Raw genomic sequence first — 17,105 nt, forward strand, 5'->3', positions numbered from 1 at the left:
TGACTAGTGCAGTGCCACAAGGTTCGTTCCTGGGCCCAGTACTATTCAACATCTTTATTAATGACTTGGATGAAGTTTTAGAGGGCATACTTAGTAAGTTTGCAGGTGACACCAAATTAGGAGGGATCCAGAGGACAGGATCAGCATTCAAAATGACCTTAACCCAGTGGTTCCCAACCTGTGAGTCCCCATGTGTTTTTGCCTACAACTTTCAGAAATCCCAGCCAGTTTACCAGCTGTTAGGATTTCTGGGAGTTGAAGGTCAAAACATCTGGGGACCCACAGATTGACAACCACTGATCTAGAGACTTTCCAGGGCCAGCCCTAACTTTAACAGATTAGAGAATTGGACCAAAACTAACAAAATGAATTTCAACAAGGACAAATATAAGATACTACACTTAGGCAGAAAATAATGAAATACAAAGGTAAAGAATGGGTGATGCCTGGCTTGTCCATGTGAAAAAGATCTTGGGAGTCTTTGTGGACAACATGTTGAACATGAGCCAACAGTGTGATACAGCAGCTTAAAAGCCAGTGGGATTTTGGGCTGCAACAAAAGGAGTATGGTGTCTAGATCAGTGGTTCTCAACTTGTGGGTCCCCAGGTGTTTTGGCCAGAAATCCCAGCCAGTTTACCAACTGTTAGGATTTCTAGGTGTTGAAAGCCAAAACATCTGGAGACCCACCAGTTAAGAACCACTGGTCTAGATTGAGGGAAGTCATGGTGCCTTTGTATTCTGCTTTGGTTTGGCCTCACCTGGAATAGTGTGTCTAATTCTGGGCATCACAGTTTAAAAGACACATTGACAAGCTGGAAGGGGTCCAGAGTAGGGAAACTAAAATGATTAGAGGTCTGAAGACCATGTCGTATGAGGATCAACTTAAAGAACTGGTCATGTTTAGCCTGCAGAAGAGAAGGTTGAAAGGAGACATGATAGCCATGTATAATATATGAAAGGATTTCATAAGGAAGAAGGGAGCAGGCTTGTTTTCTTCTGCCCTGGAAACTGGGACTTTGAGCAGTGGTTTAAAGTACGGGAAAGGAGATTCCACCTGAATATTAGGAAGAACCTTAAGAACTATTTATCAGTGGAACTCTCTACAACAGAATGTGGTGCAAGGTCTTTCCATAGAGACTTATAAACAGATTCTGGATGGCCATCTGCCAGGGGTGCTTTGATTGTGCTTTACCTGCATGGCAGGGAATTGGACTAGGTGGCCTATGTGGTCCCTTCCAAGTCTATTATTCCATGGTTCTATGAGTCTTAATTGTCAAAGGTTTCAAGTGGGCCTTTTTCAAGCTCTATCTGGAGATGCTGGAGTTGAAACTTGTAATAGTTTGCATGCAAAGCATGAACTGCAGCAAGAGGTTTTGTGGCAGAGGATAATATGTGCAGTACTTTTGAATGTATTGCTGCATAGTGGTATGATTTTGAGACAGATGGAGGACACAAAATTGGGGTTTTTGTAGATTCTATAGGATAGATGGGGTTGCATTTGACCCTGTTCATGGGTTAGTTGGTGGTAGTCAGTATTTTTCCTAGGCGCTTGAGAAGCTGCAGTGAGCATTTTGCTGAATGGTGTTTCCTCTGAAACATTGTTAAGGAATAATTTCACAGCATACACTTCCTTCCTAGTATTTTTTTAGTCTGGAGTTTTATTGTTTTGTACAATAGTCTGTGTATCATTGTACTTGCTTTTTGATAGCTAATGAAGAATGTTTCTTTTTATGGCATGTTGTAGTCAATTTTTTCTTAGCATGCAGGGAAGTGTAGTATTTCTGTCTTGCAATTTTTCTTCTTGCCAAAAGCATGCTCTGTAATGCTTAGAATAGTAAAAAAGTATCTGCTAATACAGAATATGTAACTTTATTCTAGTAGCCTCATTACCCTTAATGACATCTGCTTCCCCATGTATGTTTTTTTGTGTATTACCGCAGTGTGTTATCGCTGCTATGATTTAGAATAGTGTTTCAAGTAAGTAGGGGTCTAAATATTAATGGTATTCAAAGAAGATGCTAAAGGTGTATATCAAGTAATCTAGCCCATGTGGAGATCCAGAGCTTGGACTTTGATTTGGAAAAGTCACTAAAAAAATTAATAATATAATTTTTAATACTTGGTTTGTGTAATCACCACCCAGGCCTCAAACTGATTCCAGAATTTTCAATGAAATAATCTGCACAGTGAGCCCACTTTCTTCTATACTGGGTTGAAACTGCATTAAATGGTCAGTGTAGATGGGCCCTAAGTTAACAGATATGGAACAGCTTTACTACTCTGTTTGTAGAATATTCTGCCCAGAGAGAAATATTGTTGAGCCTTGTAAATTACAGAATCAAATTTCCCATTTTTAAAATACTCAGCCCCCCCCCCCCCAAATAGGTTTCCTGTAATCATAAATCCCTTAGATTCATAAATGCCTACAAAGAAAAAGCTTGGAAAGATTCCAATTTTGGACCACAACTCCCCAAACCCGGTCCCCCACTCCAGTTTGGCAGAGGAAACAGACTCAGTCTTAGTAATATGTCTTCTGTCTTCTCTTGTGTGTTTTATTGGTCTTCATGAAAATGTCCTTTAATACAGGTATCCTTCAGGAGTGGTGTGTGTGTGCGTGCCTGCCCGCTTGCCTGTGTGTTGGAAGTGAAGCAAGCTTAGCGGCATAGTTTATCTCTCAAGATTATGATTATATACAGCAGCTTGAAATCTCTTGAAAAGGAAAAAGTGCTTGAAAGAGGCACAGTAAAAGTTTTCATTTGATGTTATAAAGCCTACATTAAGAACTACAGAATCAGATGAAAAGAAATATGTAAGCCTTGAAGCTGTAAATGAGATAGCTGACAACAGGCAATAGTGTGGAACAGGTTTGGATCTCCAAATTGGGACTTTTTCTAGTGCCCTGCGATTGCTCCTGGCTAGTGGCAGAGCAGTCGTTCGAAAGATTGGCTTCCTTAAGGACCCTTAGGTCATGCCTTGGCCCAGCCAGAGGTAGTCGTTGGAGTTTCTGAGGGAGAGTATTGTGTACAACTCTTTGAAGTTGAAAGTTTTGCTTATTTTCACATTTGTTTTTACTGGAATGAAAAATGGACTTTTCTTGCTGTAAAATGTGGTGTTCGTTTGAAAGTTCTTTTTAAAAAGTGTACTGTTCATTTCTTTCATGAAAGCACCTTTGAATGGCAGCTTTGGCATTCACTTTTGTGCTTTGTTTTCCCAAAAAGTGATAATAACTGGAAGAAGGGATGGGAGAATAAGGGCATCATTGAAGAGATCACATCCCATGATTTTTAATAGCCTTAATTCTGTTTTCTCTGCCCATGTACCTCTAGCACAATGTAAGAACTCTCAGCCTTCTTACCTGCAGGATACCATAGGATCTGATTGTTTATTGCATTGTGGATTTGCCTGATTGGACTCTGAGGAGTATACACATCAAAGAAAGGTTGTTTTTGGATTGCAGCTAACATGGATGGTGGCCACACTTGTTAAGAGATTCTGGAAGCTGTTTAAAATAAATTAACATTTCCAGGCCCTAATTCAGGCATAGGCAAATTTCGGCCTTCCAGGTGTTTTGGACTTCAACTCCCACAATTCCTAACAGCTGGTAGGCTGTTAGGAATTGTGGGAATTGAAGTCCAAAATACCTAGCGAGCTGGAGTTGCTCATACCTGCCCTACGTAGTAGGTATACGGAAGGAGAGGTGCTAATGAAACAAACAGAGCATCCTATACTTTCTGTTCAGAGGCTGTCCAAGAATTTTCTTATGCACAAAGCTGTTCTTCTTTAATAAGCTGTTTAAAGTAATGGGAAAGCATGTTCCGTGCAACATAAACAGAAATTAGCCTGCAAATGTATCTGTGAATGACAAGAAGTGATGATATGTGGTCCCTCCCAGGAACCTTGTATGGACAGGATTCTTTTTCTGTAGGGTATACTTGGGAAAGGTAACACATTATCTCTTCCTATAATTTCTATGTAATTTGTTTCTCTATTGTATCACATCAGTGCTTGTGGTAGAGCAAAGTAGGCTGGATTTGAATGAACCAAGCAAGGAGAATTGGGTTTAAGTTTTCTAAAGCCAATGATCTTTCTACTAGATCATTACAAAAAAAAAAAAAAAAAAAGACCAAGGTGCTAGTTGTACAAGGGCATAATTATCACACTGTCAGTTCTGAGGAAATGATGATGTCATATTCCAAAATGCATGGGAGTAAAAAAAACAACAACCAAAAACCTAGATTTTGAATCTTTTTGGATTTTGAAAAAATTGCATATACATAATCTTGAAGATAGAACTCATTTATTATTTATGTTTCGTATATGCCTAGCTTGATGTCAATTTTATGCACAATATTTTTAACAATGTAGTGCATGAAACAAAGTCTATGAACATTGAACCATCAGCCGATAAAGATGTCCCAGTCTCAGCCATCCATGTGAACAATTTTGGGTTCTGAAGAATTCCAGATAAGGGATGCTCAATTTGTAACAGCTGATGGACCATAGAACCACAGCAATTCAAAGTCTAGCTGTAGTTCAAAATATGATACATCAGTATTGGAGTAGGAAAAGCTCTTTCTTCTCTCATGCATCTCTCCTTTCTTTACACACTTGTTCTGCACCTAGTATTTGTGTGTCAACAGGGATAGTTTCTGAGACCAGATTTGATTTTTCAATTATAATGAAATCTGTACTGAGATTTTGTGCAGAAGGAAAAAGGAAATTGTATCTCTACTCCTTGTGTCTTATTCAATTTGATGTCCATATCAGCTCCATTCTGCCATCTAACTAGCAAAGCACTCTACCCCCACACAAACACACTCACATACTTCTGTGATGCTCTTTTCCATTCTCAGCTGGCAATTCCAGGAAATCCTGTCTTTTCAAGCATCCCTGTTCTGCTTACTTGAGAGTAAGTCTGATTCTACTCTTTGGGACTGATTTATCAGAAGTTATGCCTTTAGATGACACTCTGAAAGTATTCTACTAGTGACTTGTCAAAGAGGGCATTGTGAAAATAAGGAAAAGCTCAGCTGTTTAAAGCATTCTTTGAAAAGGAAAGGAGGAGTAGGAATGCTGCCACATTTGCTTATCATTCTTTATCCCCTTGTACATTGTATCAGTGTGCTTTCTTGCAATGGATTCTTTATTGAGCTGCCACAGAAACAAAACTAAGAAATTTACTACTGAAAATTGTACATCATTAACGGAATGAAATTAAAAAGGGATTTCAGAAATGAAAGCTCCAATTGTGATTGAAGACAGGATATGGAAAACGGCTCACAAATGAGTTAAGTTTGTTTAAGGGAGCCCTCATTTTGGCACAGAAGTGGACCTGGTGAGCCAGTTGGTCACTGTTATTGGTGTAAACAGTCGCAGAAATGTCCAGTGTCAGTTCCTGACTTTGGATGAAAAATTAATCTTCCTTCTTCATAGGTGGATTAATTTGAGAATCCTGTTTTTCATTCTCCTTTTTGATAGGAGCAGACATGGATTAGGATACAATCCTCGTGTCCATGGAACCAGTAGTTGCAGTTTCATTTACCAGTGTCTGACAAAATACGTCATTACTAGGCATTTTCTAGTAATTCTATCGGATGCTTATGCCAGAAGTTGACCATAAAGTTGCTCTGGCGAACCTAGCGTTGCCTAGAGAGGTGTCCTCTGAAGGTATTTCATAGGTTTTCTAGTGCAACTTTGTGATATACTTCCATTGGAAGGGTTTTGTGTGTCCACATGAAGCCCTAGAACATATCCATCACAGATATGGGCATAGTGCATCATATTGGTGACTCAGGCCATTAGAAATGCAAATTTTGATGACTCAGAAATGACACTCATCAATTTGCCCACTCCTGCTTTAGACATTCTGTAAACTTCAAATTAGGGTGCCTTTTAATACTTCATTGTAAATTGTGTTCTCTGTGTACTGGAGTGTAGAAAGTACAGCTCCACAAGGCAGCTGTCATGAGCCCCCAATCACCACCCCCTTTTTGAACAAAAAGAAATAAAATGCCATGGGTGAGTTGTGTCTCTTGCAAACTTGAAAGAGTGAAGGGTACACTACCTTGGATTAACTTTTGTCTTGGCTGATATCTTTGGTAATCTAATCAGATCCAGGGCAAGAGATATCACAGGGCACAAAATCTCCCACCTTCTTGTACCCTTCCATGTTTTTAACTCTAGCTTATACGTTGATAAAATTTAATTCCTTTTGCCCTAAACATTTTCATAATCCTTCATATAGACAGTGTTTCAGTTATGGAACTGTTCTTGTTCAGATTTCCAGCAGGTTAGCCATGCTGTCATCCAGGATATTCAATTTTATCCTATTTTATTTTCCAACTCATATTTAGCCTTCCATGCCCATTGAGCATATCTAGTCATGCTTAGTATGTTGGGATTTTTCTTTTAAAAAATGTCCTGTGTAGATTTTTGAAAGAGCCACAAAGTTCTGCAGACATTGGTGGTTTCCCTGGTTATGCTTTTATTTCTGTTTTGTTTCTTAGAGGTTGTCTTGCGGCTACTGTCCCATCACCATTCACAATTTGAGTTCACAGAAGGAGTGATAAACATTGCCTTCACTGCTCAACATTAAGCAAACTTAAGTTTTCAGCTTCAGTTTTTAACACCACCACACTGCATCAACAATAGAAGAATGGATTTCTAAGGTCATTGAACCAGCCAATTGTCCAAATTAATGAAAGTCAAATGAAGATATTTTGAGCAATAAGAAATCTAATGTTTGTGGCATTTTTGAGCAAAAACAAAATTAACAATGTCATAATATGTCCTGATAGTTGTTAGTAATTAGCATGATTGTTTAGTTGGTTCTTTAATGGTAGAATAATATTTTTCTCATTACAGTTAGGATAGGGTGGAGGGAGTCAGAGTCCTACAGTGCTTTAGTTATGTCTTCCTCTCCTTTCCCCCATCTTTGCTTTTGTCTTTTTTTCTGCCTTTTCTTTTTTTAATGTATATACATCAATCAGCTAAAAAATCCACACCAAATCTCATTATTCATATGCTTCTCAAATCTGAATAGTGCTTTTTCTCTAGAGCTGAGCAATTACATGTACTTACGTTTGGCTTGTTAAACTGACCGTCACATGCAATGTGATGAGGTATGGAGAAAGCATGAGGATGTTGGTCCCACTGTAATTTGCATGATTTGCTAAACCAAAGTGGAAAAGAAAATGAGTCAGGAGTTCTTTGCTTTACTAGGAAGTGTGCATTGCTCCCTGTCCTACCTTCACTTCAGCCTCTGACTCATCCGTTGGATGTGTAAACAAAGTGGATTATGAGCTTTATGTCCCGGTACAACCAGTCACTTGTGGTAGCATGCCTTCTGCTTCCCCTTGCCATCTATGAATCAGACATGAGTTCTCATCTCTTTTTAAAAATAGAATTATGTATACAGCCTCCAAGCACTGGAATACTTTTCCCCATGTTTTAGAAGTTGGATTAAAAAGTTGTTTAGACAAGCTAAGTTTCCTTTTGGTTTGGATGGGCACTGTGTCACCCTCTCAAAAAAAGTTGGGGGGAGGATTGATACTGAGCAGAAATGATGAGTGAGGCTTGAATACTTGTGTTCTGACACTGCAAAATATGGTGACCTGGGCTTTGATTACTATCAGATCTGGTAGCCAGAGATGCAGGTATCATTAAATAGAGCCTAGAAGTGTTGGTGGAAATGGGTAATAGTGAGATTTATTGATGGAAAGAGATAATATTTTATTTTAAAATCCATTTGAAATTTGATTTTAATATATATCAGGGCATCCAGTGAGGCTTGCATGGAGCCCAGTTTGGGAACTGCTGGTTTAAGAAATAGCCTAATAACATCCTGGTTAAGGCAATGGGGAAAAAATAGAAACAGTTCCAGATTTCCCCATAAAGGTTGAGTGCGCTCTCTCTCTCTCTCTATACACAGACACAGACACACACATATACACACAGTATCCCAAATACTCCAAAATCCAGAGTTGTTCACATGGGTGGCTAATATAGGGACACCTTTGTTTTCTGATGGTTTACTATAAACAAACTTTGTTTCATGTAAAAATTATGAAAGGTATTGTATAAATCTACCATTGCGCAATGTCCATAAGTTGTATATGAAATGTAATTCATTTTAGGTTTTGATTTTTATCTCTTCTCCGAGATATCTCATTATATACATATGTTCAAGTGTTGTAGTTAACATTTGTCTAGCTGACTTTGATTTATGCCAACTCCATGAATGAATATATACATTATATAGGTATATGCAAGTACAGGTGTTTAAATATCCAAAATTTTCTGAAATCCAAAATAATTTTACTTGTAACATCTGATTTCCAAGCTCTGGGTAGAACAGAAATAGTTCCTGAAAACAAGTGAGGGATTTTATCCATATCAGTGACTTATGTGTAAATGGTCAGTCTCAGAAGGGTCTCAATTAAAAACTTTTGGCAGGAGTAGAGAATGTTGATACTCCATTTATTTTGATCTACAGACTGCTGAATCTCTTATTGACCATCTGTGTAGGGCTGATGATAACTATAGGGCAAAAACATCTGGAAGGCAAAGATTTGCCACCTTGCTATAAAGAAAAGTCTTAATAAGCGGAAGGAATCACAACAATATTTGCTGATACCTGAATGATTCACTGATGGGTATAGGTGGAGGACTGTGTCATCCTGTTCAGATGTATGTAAATGTGAGTCAGTTCCTTAAAAGCTCAAAGTTGTGTATGTCTCTAGCAGTAGTAGGTGGCACCTCAGGTAAAAAAAGGAAGAAAAAAGACCTGATTATGTAAGAGCAAAGACACTTTATTCCCAAGTATCCAGTCATAAGCCATGTCTGTTACTACATTTGAGCTCAATTGAGGCAATTTAATTGGGTTAGATTGGGTGTAATCTCCCCATATTGATCAAATGAGAATACACATCTCATATACTTCACATTTGAAATGAAATCTCCGACAATATGAGGGAAGGGTATTTTTTTAATGTGACTTTTAAATAGAACTGCCAATTTGACAGCCATTAAAACTGTCCTCTTTGCAAAGGGTAGATTCTATATGGCAATATACAACAAAAGATCTCTGCTACTGGTCTGTGTGCTTCCTTCTCTCTTATGGGAAAGACAGTGTTATTGTTTGATTTTTTAAGGAAACACAAATCTAGGGAGCCATTGATTCTTAAGCACACCCATTTTTTGGGCTCTAGATTTGGGGAAAAATGCATCTTAAAATTAGTGAAATACAGTATTTTGATGTTTAGGGCCACGTGTCTTAGATCAGTGTTTGTCAAACTCTGCTCCTCCAGGTGTTTTGAACTTCAGCTCCCAGAAATCCTAGCCAGCTTTTAGGAATTGTGGGAGCTGAAGTCAAAAATACCCGGAGAAGCAGAGTTTGACAAACACTGCCCAAGATGTTCAGTGCTATAGCCGCCCAATCTTTTCTGTAAAGACTTTCCCTAAATTTGTTTCATGTATGAAATATAGCAGCTTCCCTTCCACTCTGCACAAGCAGCAAACATATGAAACATGCAGACATACTTCTCAGGCCTTTGTGTCTTCCCCTGGGTCCTGAGCCATTCTTTTTTCACATTTCAGCAGAAATATAAATGATGTGAGCAAAATGCACTGTATGTTTTGAGAGCTGCCTTTAGTTTGTAATGTTTGAAAGCACTCTGAATTATGCCCTCTTATAGCAGGGCATGTGCTGTCACATAAAACCTTGAACCTTTGTGTGCCTTCAGGCTTTGCAAAATTACCTGGATGTGTGTGTGTATGATTTTTGGTGAAAAAAGGGTTCAGACCGTTCTTGTAAATCCCACTGGTCTTCTTAAAGCTTGTGACTTGTGAATATTGCCTCTAGGTCAGCCTCAGAAGGGCTTATCTTAAGACCTTTTCATAAACACCTTTTTCATTCTGGAAGTACACAACACTGCTGTACTCAGGTTATGTCGGTTTTAAATAGAAAATAGCCATTAAGCAGCTGTTTATTGTCCTGTGTCTTTACAAGGAGATGCATGGAGCTGATCCCTGTGTGCATGTATGTGTGTGTATTAGAAAAGCAGGAATTTCTTTGCTGGTAATGCCCAATCTTGCCAAACCTTTTGCTTAGTACACTAAATGAAAATTTTAGTGTTCTAAGCAAATTTTATTCATTTTAAAAGACACAACCTTACATATTGTATTTTCTGGCGTTTAAGACTACTTTTTAACCCAAAAAGTCTTCTCAAAAGTCAGGAGTCATCTTATATGCAGGAGTAGCCTTATACGTGGGAGTAGTCTTATACACTGGGAGTAGTCTTATACGCGGGAGTCATCTTATAGAGTGGGTGCTGAAACTTCCAATCTGGATTGGAGAATCTGTGGTTGCTGCATATGGTGGGGGGAGCTCAAAAATGACAGTGGCTGTGTCCCTGCCGTATGCAGCGACTGTATGAAAGCATCAAGGGCAATGCTGTACAAGTACAATAGAAGAAAATCCATTCATCAGGATTTGTGGATTTAATGCAGTCCCGATGGTGAGGTGAAGGGGTGCCTCACCGGGAAGTTGTAAGTGAAGGACGGAGCAAGCTGCAGGCATCCGGAGGGCCTGGGATGTGGCTCTGGGCCCAGAAAACACATAGAGTGGCTCTGGGCCCAGAAAAACACACCTCTTTTACATGTCTGGCCTGCCCTTGTATCCTATTACCGTTCCTTCTTCTCTGCCTCTCAGATCTTTCTCCTGAAGACTGCAGTGAAGCGGTGCAGGTGCACATGTGCGAGATCTGAGAGGCAGAGAAGGAGGTACACTAATAGGAAAATTACCATATTGAAATCAAATCTGATGCTTTTTAAATTTTTATTTGGTGTGCATTGGAAGAGGGGTAGTCTTATACGGCGAGTATATCCCAAACTCTATAACTGGAAAAGTTGGGGGTCATCTTATACGCCCAGTCGTCTTATATGCTGGAAAATACAGTACTTTGCAGACAAAATTGCTCAGATGTACTTTAGCTTGAATGCTATGGTTGATACAGGCCCGCTGAATGTAACTTTGATTCTTGCTTGTCCTGTGTTATTGAATTGTTTCAATTTCTGCAGCTTGAAGATGTGGATTTAGAATGACCAGATGTGGGTGAGCCAAGTTGATAAAGGGAGCAGTAAATGCCTCAACACAGCGGGATCAGGTTCCGTTACGTATAAAAAGGCTGTGGGGAGGACTTTACTGAAGAAAAAACTGAAAATACCATACTTACTCATTACTGGCCAGTGTACAACAGCCTTTTGAGCAAATTTCTGATACACATTGCGGTTTTCCAGCTATAGGTGCTTTTTTTGTTTAATAAGATGGGTTATTTAGATCAGGCATTGGCAAACTTTGGCCCTCCGGGTGTTTTGGTCTTTAACTCCCAGAAAGACCAGTTTACTGGTGTTGGGTATTGTGAGAGTTGAAGTCGAAAACATCTAGAGGGCCAAAGTTTTTCCATGCCTGATTTAGCTCCATTCCAAACTGGCTTCAGATCTGGATATGGGATAGTTAGTTGGCCTGTACCAGGAGCTGGATGGGAAAGGAGGTGTCTGTCTTCCTTTTGGTTCTCCTTGACCTGCCAATGGCTATTGATGCCATTAGTGGTAACCTTCTGTGCTGCCTCTTTCTTTTCAGACTTTGCACCATTGTTTTTCAGTAGTCCCAGTCTTTCTTTGAGGAGTGAATTGAGAAAAACTTCCAAGAATTAAGAACAAAGGAAGCTGTTCAGTTTTCTGTTGTCAATAATAGATTGAAAGGGGATGAAGAAATTGCAGAAAGCGCAAAGGTGTCCTGGTCAATTGAAAGATTCAGCCCATGGTCAGCTGAGTGATTGCTTCTCCTGAAATTTCATGCTTGTAGCTCAAGTATACTCCTGAACCCAGCCTAAGCGTGGATGCCCAATTTTCTGATGTGGCTAAGAGTGCCTTGGCACAGTGAAAACGAGTTACATATGTGTCTGGAGATGTTTGATCTTGCTCAAGTGACACCTACCTTGATTATGTACAGTTTAGATTATTGCAATACACTGTACACTGGTCTGTCTTGGAGCCCCCAAACAACTGTGACAAGGCAGTGAACTGAGACTAGTTGCAGAGAACATGCAGCTGTCCTGTTACAGTAGCTTCACTGGCTTATTTCCAAGTACAATTAAGTGTTCTTGTTATGACCTATAAAGTTTTATATTCATTGGGTCTGGACTATCTGAAGTTCTGGTATCCTTAGAGAGAGCTATTGGGCAGAAGGGTGCCTCATGAGGACATGCGAGAAGCCTCTTCAGTGGTCTGCTCCCAGGATGTGGAGCCCTCTCCCATGGGACACTGGGTTGGCTCTCCTTCTGTCCGTCTCCTTTCCTTCTCCTGGCAGACACAAACCAATTTAAACAGGCTATTGACAATCAGCTCAATATTACAGAGAGGACATTTGATAGGGAGTGTTGCTCTTAGGGTTTTAAACTGATTTATGTTAATTCTGTTTTATTAGAATAGTATATTTTGTTTAAAGTGTTATTATAACCCATTTTAAGACTATTCTATAGTTTGACCTGTCTTGGGTCTAACATTGGAAGAAAAATGAGTTCTAAATGAATTGAAATGTATACTCTTTGTGCTGCTCTATGACCGAAATAATTATTTATTTGATGCATATTCTAGCCAAACAAATTGTTTATTCAGTCATTTGAGTTGCATACTTATGGTTTTAGTTGTCACTACATTTTGATCAGTACTTCTTGTCTCACACAGTTTTTAGATGTTTTTTGTCAGTCTTCAAGGCCATGTTATTAATCATGCATGATATCAGTTTACTAGAGCTAACTGTAGTTTGAATCAACCTTTTAGACAAGATTGTAAGCCATGGTTTGATTGGATTTATTAAACCACTTCTCATGCAGTTCAAATAGGTTAACCCTTTTGTTGGTAGGACTGCTAACAAAAAGGTCAGCGGTTTGAGTCCAGGGAGCGGGATGAGCTCCCACTTGTCAGCTCCAGCTTCTCATACAGGGACATTAGAGAAGCTTCTCACAGGATTATAAAACATCTAGGCACCCCCTGGACATCATCCTTGCAGATGGCCAATTATCTCACACCAGAAGCAATTTGCAGTGTCTCAAGTCGCTCCTGACATGAAAATAAAGGAAATTTATGAAAGAGAAGAGAAGGGAAAGGAAAGTGAACACTAGCAATCCCACCTTTTGTCTTGAAATACAACCATCCAAATGTGACAACCATCAACACGCGCCAAAATAGCCCTGAGGGCAGTATTTTTCCGTAAATACACCAATGCGTGAAGAAAGATTGCTTCAATGCACCTTGTATTTATTTAATCAGGTTCAACTGAGTATATTCCAGATCTTGAATTCACAAATTCTAATAGTGTTTATATGTAAAGCAGCCCTAGGAGAATTTGTGTTTCCAAATAATCATTTTTACCTGTAATTGTCTCATTTTGCTACAAGAACATTTGTCAGCTTCTAACAGGACTCAAACTGGGAGATGATTAGAATATAAACAGTCGCAGTGTGTTAATGTGGCAAATTCCCTGAAGAGATGTTTGCTTTATTACAGATTTTTAAATCCCACTATTAAACAGTTGTTGCTAGAGCTATTATTTCTGGAGTTTACATGATAAGGGGTTGTTTTATTTACCTTTTTATTAATAAGAATAGCTTCATTTACAATATAATAGAACTGAAGCTTTGTTATCCTGGGCTATAGTCAGTGACAAGCCATTTTTACCATCAGTTTTGCGATTTTCCACGAGGGAGCTATATGATGGCCTTGTAAATTGGAGCACCATTACTATAATCCCTGAATTAATTACATTTTTTTTTTAGATTTCTCCCACTGGAAATATCACATCAAGATGACTTGAATTTATTTCCTTATGCTTTAGTTCTATGTGTCTGCATGTGTGTAGAGTTTCCTGTACAGATTGTCTACATATACTTTAAACTTCACCTCCGTCAAAGGCCCTGATCAAAGAACATAGAAAGTGGAGCTAATGGGAATTGCAAATCAGTGATGGATCAAGTATAACCTATGGGCTTCACATGGCCCTTTGGACCCCTAAGTGTGATCCCCGAAGCCTCCTAAAGCCCCCATACTTGTTTTAAAAAACCCTCCCAAAATACATATGCCTAAACCACAATGCTTTTGTTCCCTTGACCAACCAAAGGTCCTAAAGCTCCCCCTTCCTCTGTTTTAGTTTTAAGGTTGGAATAGGTAGGAGATGGAGCTGGAGCAGGCCATGGTCTCTCATTACTCATATGACTGGCTACAAATATCTCCATGGTTATCACAGCTAGGTTTGCCCTTATGGTCTTCTCCTCAGTGATGGTAGTGCACCAGATCCTCTCAAGTGAAAAATGGCTTCAGACATTTCTGTGCCTTTAAAAAAAATGCAAAGGACATAGTGGTAGCCAGGGTGGGAATTGTTTGGGGTCATACCTCTGCAACAAGATGGCGGTCAAGAATTATTCCACCCATGGCATGAGTAGGAAAGAGGCGTGTTCCCACGGATTCTCTTGAGCCATTCCTACTCCCAAGCATCTGTATTATTGCTGCTGATGAACTGTTTTCCTGAATAGTACTGTACCGTCGGTATTTTGCCTTCTTTGTTGGCTTATTTAACATATTTTTTCTTCTTTTCTTCCCCTCCTTCCTTTTTTTGTCTTGCATAGTTCAACAGTTGAAAAATATGGGAGACGACAGGCCATTTGTGTGCAATGCCCCAGGCTGCGGACAGGTAAGTTTACAGTATACTTTATTGCGAGTGTGTCGTTGTGAATCAAAGTGGCTGTTTTATCACTAAGGGAAAGAGTTTAAAGCCAGTATTTTACGTGATCACTGGAGGTAATCAGATCAGGGGATTTGCAGTGTGTAAATCCAAGTTACGAGCAAGTTCAAAGGCTCCAAAGTAATGAAATTCACCTGGCTTTGTGCTGTAGTGGTGTTCTGTGGCGTTCTCCCTGTCACAACCATGGAATTCAGAGGAATAAGGTCCTATACTGATCTCTCATAAATATTATTTGACAGTATAACTGGGTTTCTTTTTCCTTGAGACTTATTTAACCTGAGAAGATCCCTCACATATGTTAGCTGCTCTACCATATTTTTGAAAATAGTTCTGAGATTATTTTACTGTTATCTATTTATTAAATGTGTGTATTTTTCCATAGGTGGATAACCTTGAGCAGTGTACAGTAAAATGCCATAATGTAAACAATAAAGCAAAGAACACAGGCAGAAAAGAAAAACAACTACTTCTGGTATAGAATCCTAGATTCATTCAAAGGAGATGCTCCTTGTGTAAGCTACTAAACTTCAGGGATTTGTTTGGAGATTCAGGGATAGCCCTTAGCACTCTTTTTGGGTCACTTATTTAGCTCAGACACTAGGGACATTTTATCTTTTTTTTAGATTTAGTTTGAACTACCTATATGATGCCCGTTGAAACAATTGTATTTTAAAAATGTATTTCCTGCACTGCAGGGTGTTGGACTAAATGGCCCCCGTGGTCTCTTCCAACTTAATGTTCCGTTAGTCTATGAGTCACCATTCAATGACTGATTCAACAAGTCTGTCTAGTTGGGACCAGTGGAATTCAGGCCTAAGTACTCTGGGTTCATGGTTCATTGGGTCTGTTTTGCTCCAATGTGTGCTTGCAAGCAAAGGTCAAAGGAGTAGTTTCTTCATGTTTAGATGATCTGCCAGGAAGTGATTCTTTTACATGAGTGTTCTTATTTCTAGGGTATGTAAATTCCTAAAATTATTTATTTATTTATTTATTTATTTACAGTATTTGTATACCGCTTTTCTCACCCCGAAGGGGACTCAAAACAGTTTCCACATAGGTAATGGCAAAATTCAATGCCAGCACAAAGAGTAAACTCCTGACGTTCACACATTTAGCAACTCTTACACTGGTGTAGAAGTTCATATGAGAAGTAAGCCCCCTTAAGATAAACAGTAAGTTCTGTGTTCTGCCATTTGCTTATCCATAGAAAGAAAATGATATAATGACAGTAGATTTGCCATGGTACATTGATCTATTGCAGACAAAAGCAATGGGAAGAAAATGGAATCATGCATTGGCTTGGTTGTATCCAATCTGAAATATATTTATTTTCTCTCTCTCTTTTTAAAAGCCCTGTCCAGTTAAACGTTTTGCTAAGATACTATTGTACTCTAGTGACAGAAGAAAGAGGACTATGATGTAGGTGCATTGTCCAGCAGCCTGCATTCACACTGTGAAATGGCAATGCTGGTTTAGCGCTCTACGTGGGGCTGCCCTTGAAGACTGCCCGGAAGCTTCAGATGGTCCAGCACTCGGCAGCCAGGTTGTTAACAGGAGCGGCACTCAGGGAGCACACCACTCCTCTGTTGAGCCAGCTCCACTGGCTGCCAATATGCTACCGGGCACAATTCAAGGTGCTGGCGTTAGCCTACAAAGCCCTAAACGGTTCCGGCCCCACTTACCTCTCCGAACGCATCTCCACCTATGAACCGACGCGGACACTAAGATCGTCCGGGGAGGCCCTGCTCTCGGTCCCGCCGGCGTCACAGGCACGGTTGGCGGGGACGAGGGACAGGGCCTTCTCGGTGGTGGCCCCTCGGCTATGGAATGCCCTACCTGTAGACATCAGACAGGCTCCTTCGCTGCTGGCGTTTCGGAAGAAGGTTAAGACTTGGCTCTACGAGCAAGCGTTTGGTTAAACGGTGCAACTGAACACAGGAAGACGGTAAAATTGAACATAGGAATGGCACAAGGACTTTGAGAATGGATTTGCTCTGTTATCGAGGCGTTATGAATTGATAATAATTGTTGATTTTGTTGTTGTATTTGATGTGTTTTAACTGTTTATTGTTGTGATAACCTGCATTGTGTAAACCGCATTGAGTCGCCTAATTTAGGCTGAAAAATGCGGTATAGAAATAAAGCAAATAAATAAATAAATAAATTAGTTGTCACATTTTTTTCATGTGAGGGTGTCATCCCTTCTGGTGAAATGTGGTTGACACTGAACTAGACAGTCTGTTACTGGGTGACAATAGTTTCTTATCCAGTGGCAAGTGCACATGAGAAACTAGTGAGAGTAAA

At 39.6% G+C, this 17,105-nt stretch overlaps 1 protein-coding gene and 1 long non-coding RNA gene across 3 annotated transcripts in view; one reads left to right on the plus strand and one right to left on the minus strand.

Moving 5' to 3' along the window:
- Window positions 1-17,105, plus strand: part of ATF7 (activating transcription factor 7) — a 122,060-nt gene that overhangs the window by 19,219 nt on the left and 85,736 nt on the right. For both annotated transcript variants that reach the window (XM_060762877.2, XM_060762878.2), the window contains exon 2: window positions 14,686-14,750. In XM_060762877.2, the coding sequence (XP_060618860.2) occupies window positions 14,703-14,750 (48 nt within the window). In that variant the 5' untranslated portion in view covers window positions 14,686-14,702. The remainder of the gene's footprint in view (window positions 1-14,685; window positions 14,751-17,105) is intronic.
- Window positions 1-17,105, minus strand: part of LOC137096116 (uncharacterized) — a 29,011-nt gene that overhangs the window by 3,357 nt on the left and 8,549 nt on the right. The window contains exons 2-3 of the long non-coding RNA XR_010909287.1: window positions 8,637-8,758; window positions 7,082-7,172 (exon numbers count right to left, since the gene is read on the minus strand). This is a non-coding gene — a long non-coding RNA (uncharacterized lncRNA). The remainder of the gene's footprint in view (window positions 1-7,081; window positions 7,173-8,636; window positions 8,759-17,105) is intronic.

Source organism: Anolis sagrei, chromosome 2 (assembly GCF_037176765.1).
Source record: "Anolis sagrei isolate rAnoSag1 chromosome 2, rAnoSag1.mat, whole genome shotgun sequence".
NCBI classification, from domain to species: Eukaryota; Metazoa; Chordata; class Lepidosauria; order Squamata; family Dactyloidae; genus Anolis; species Anolis sagrei.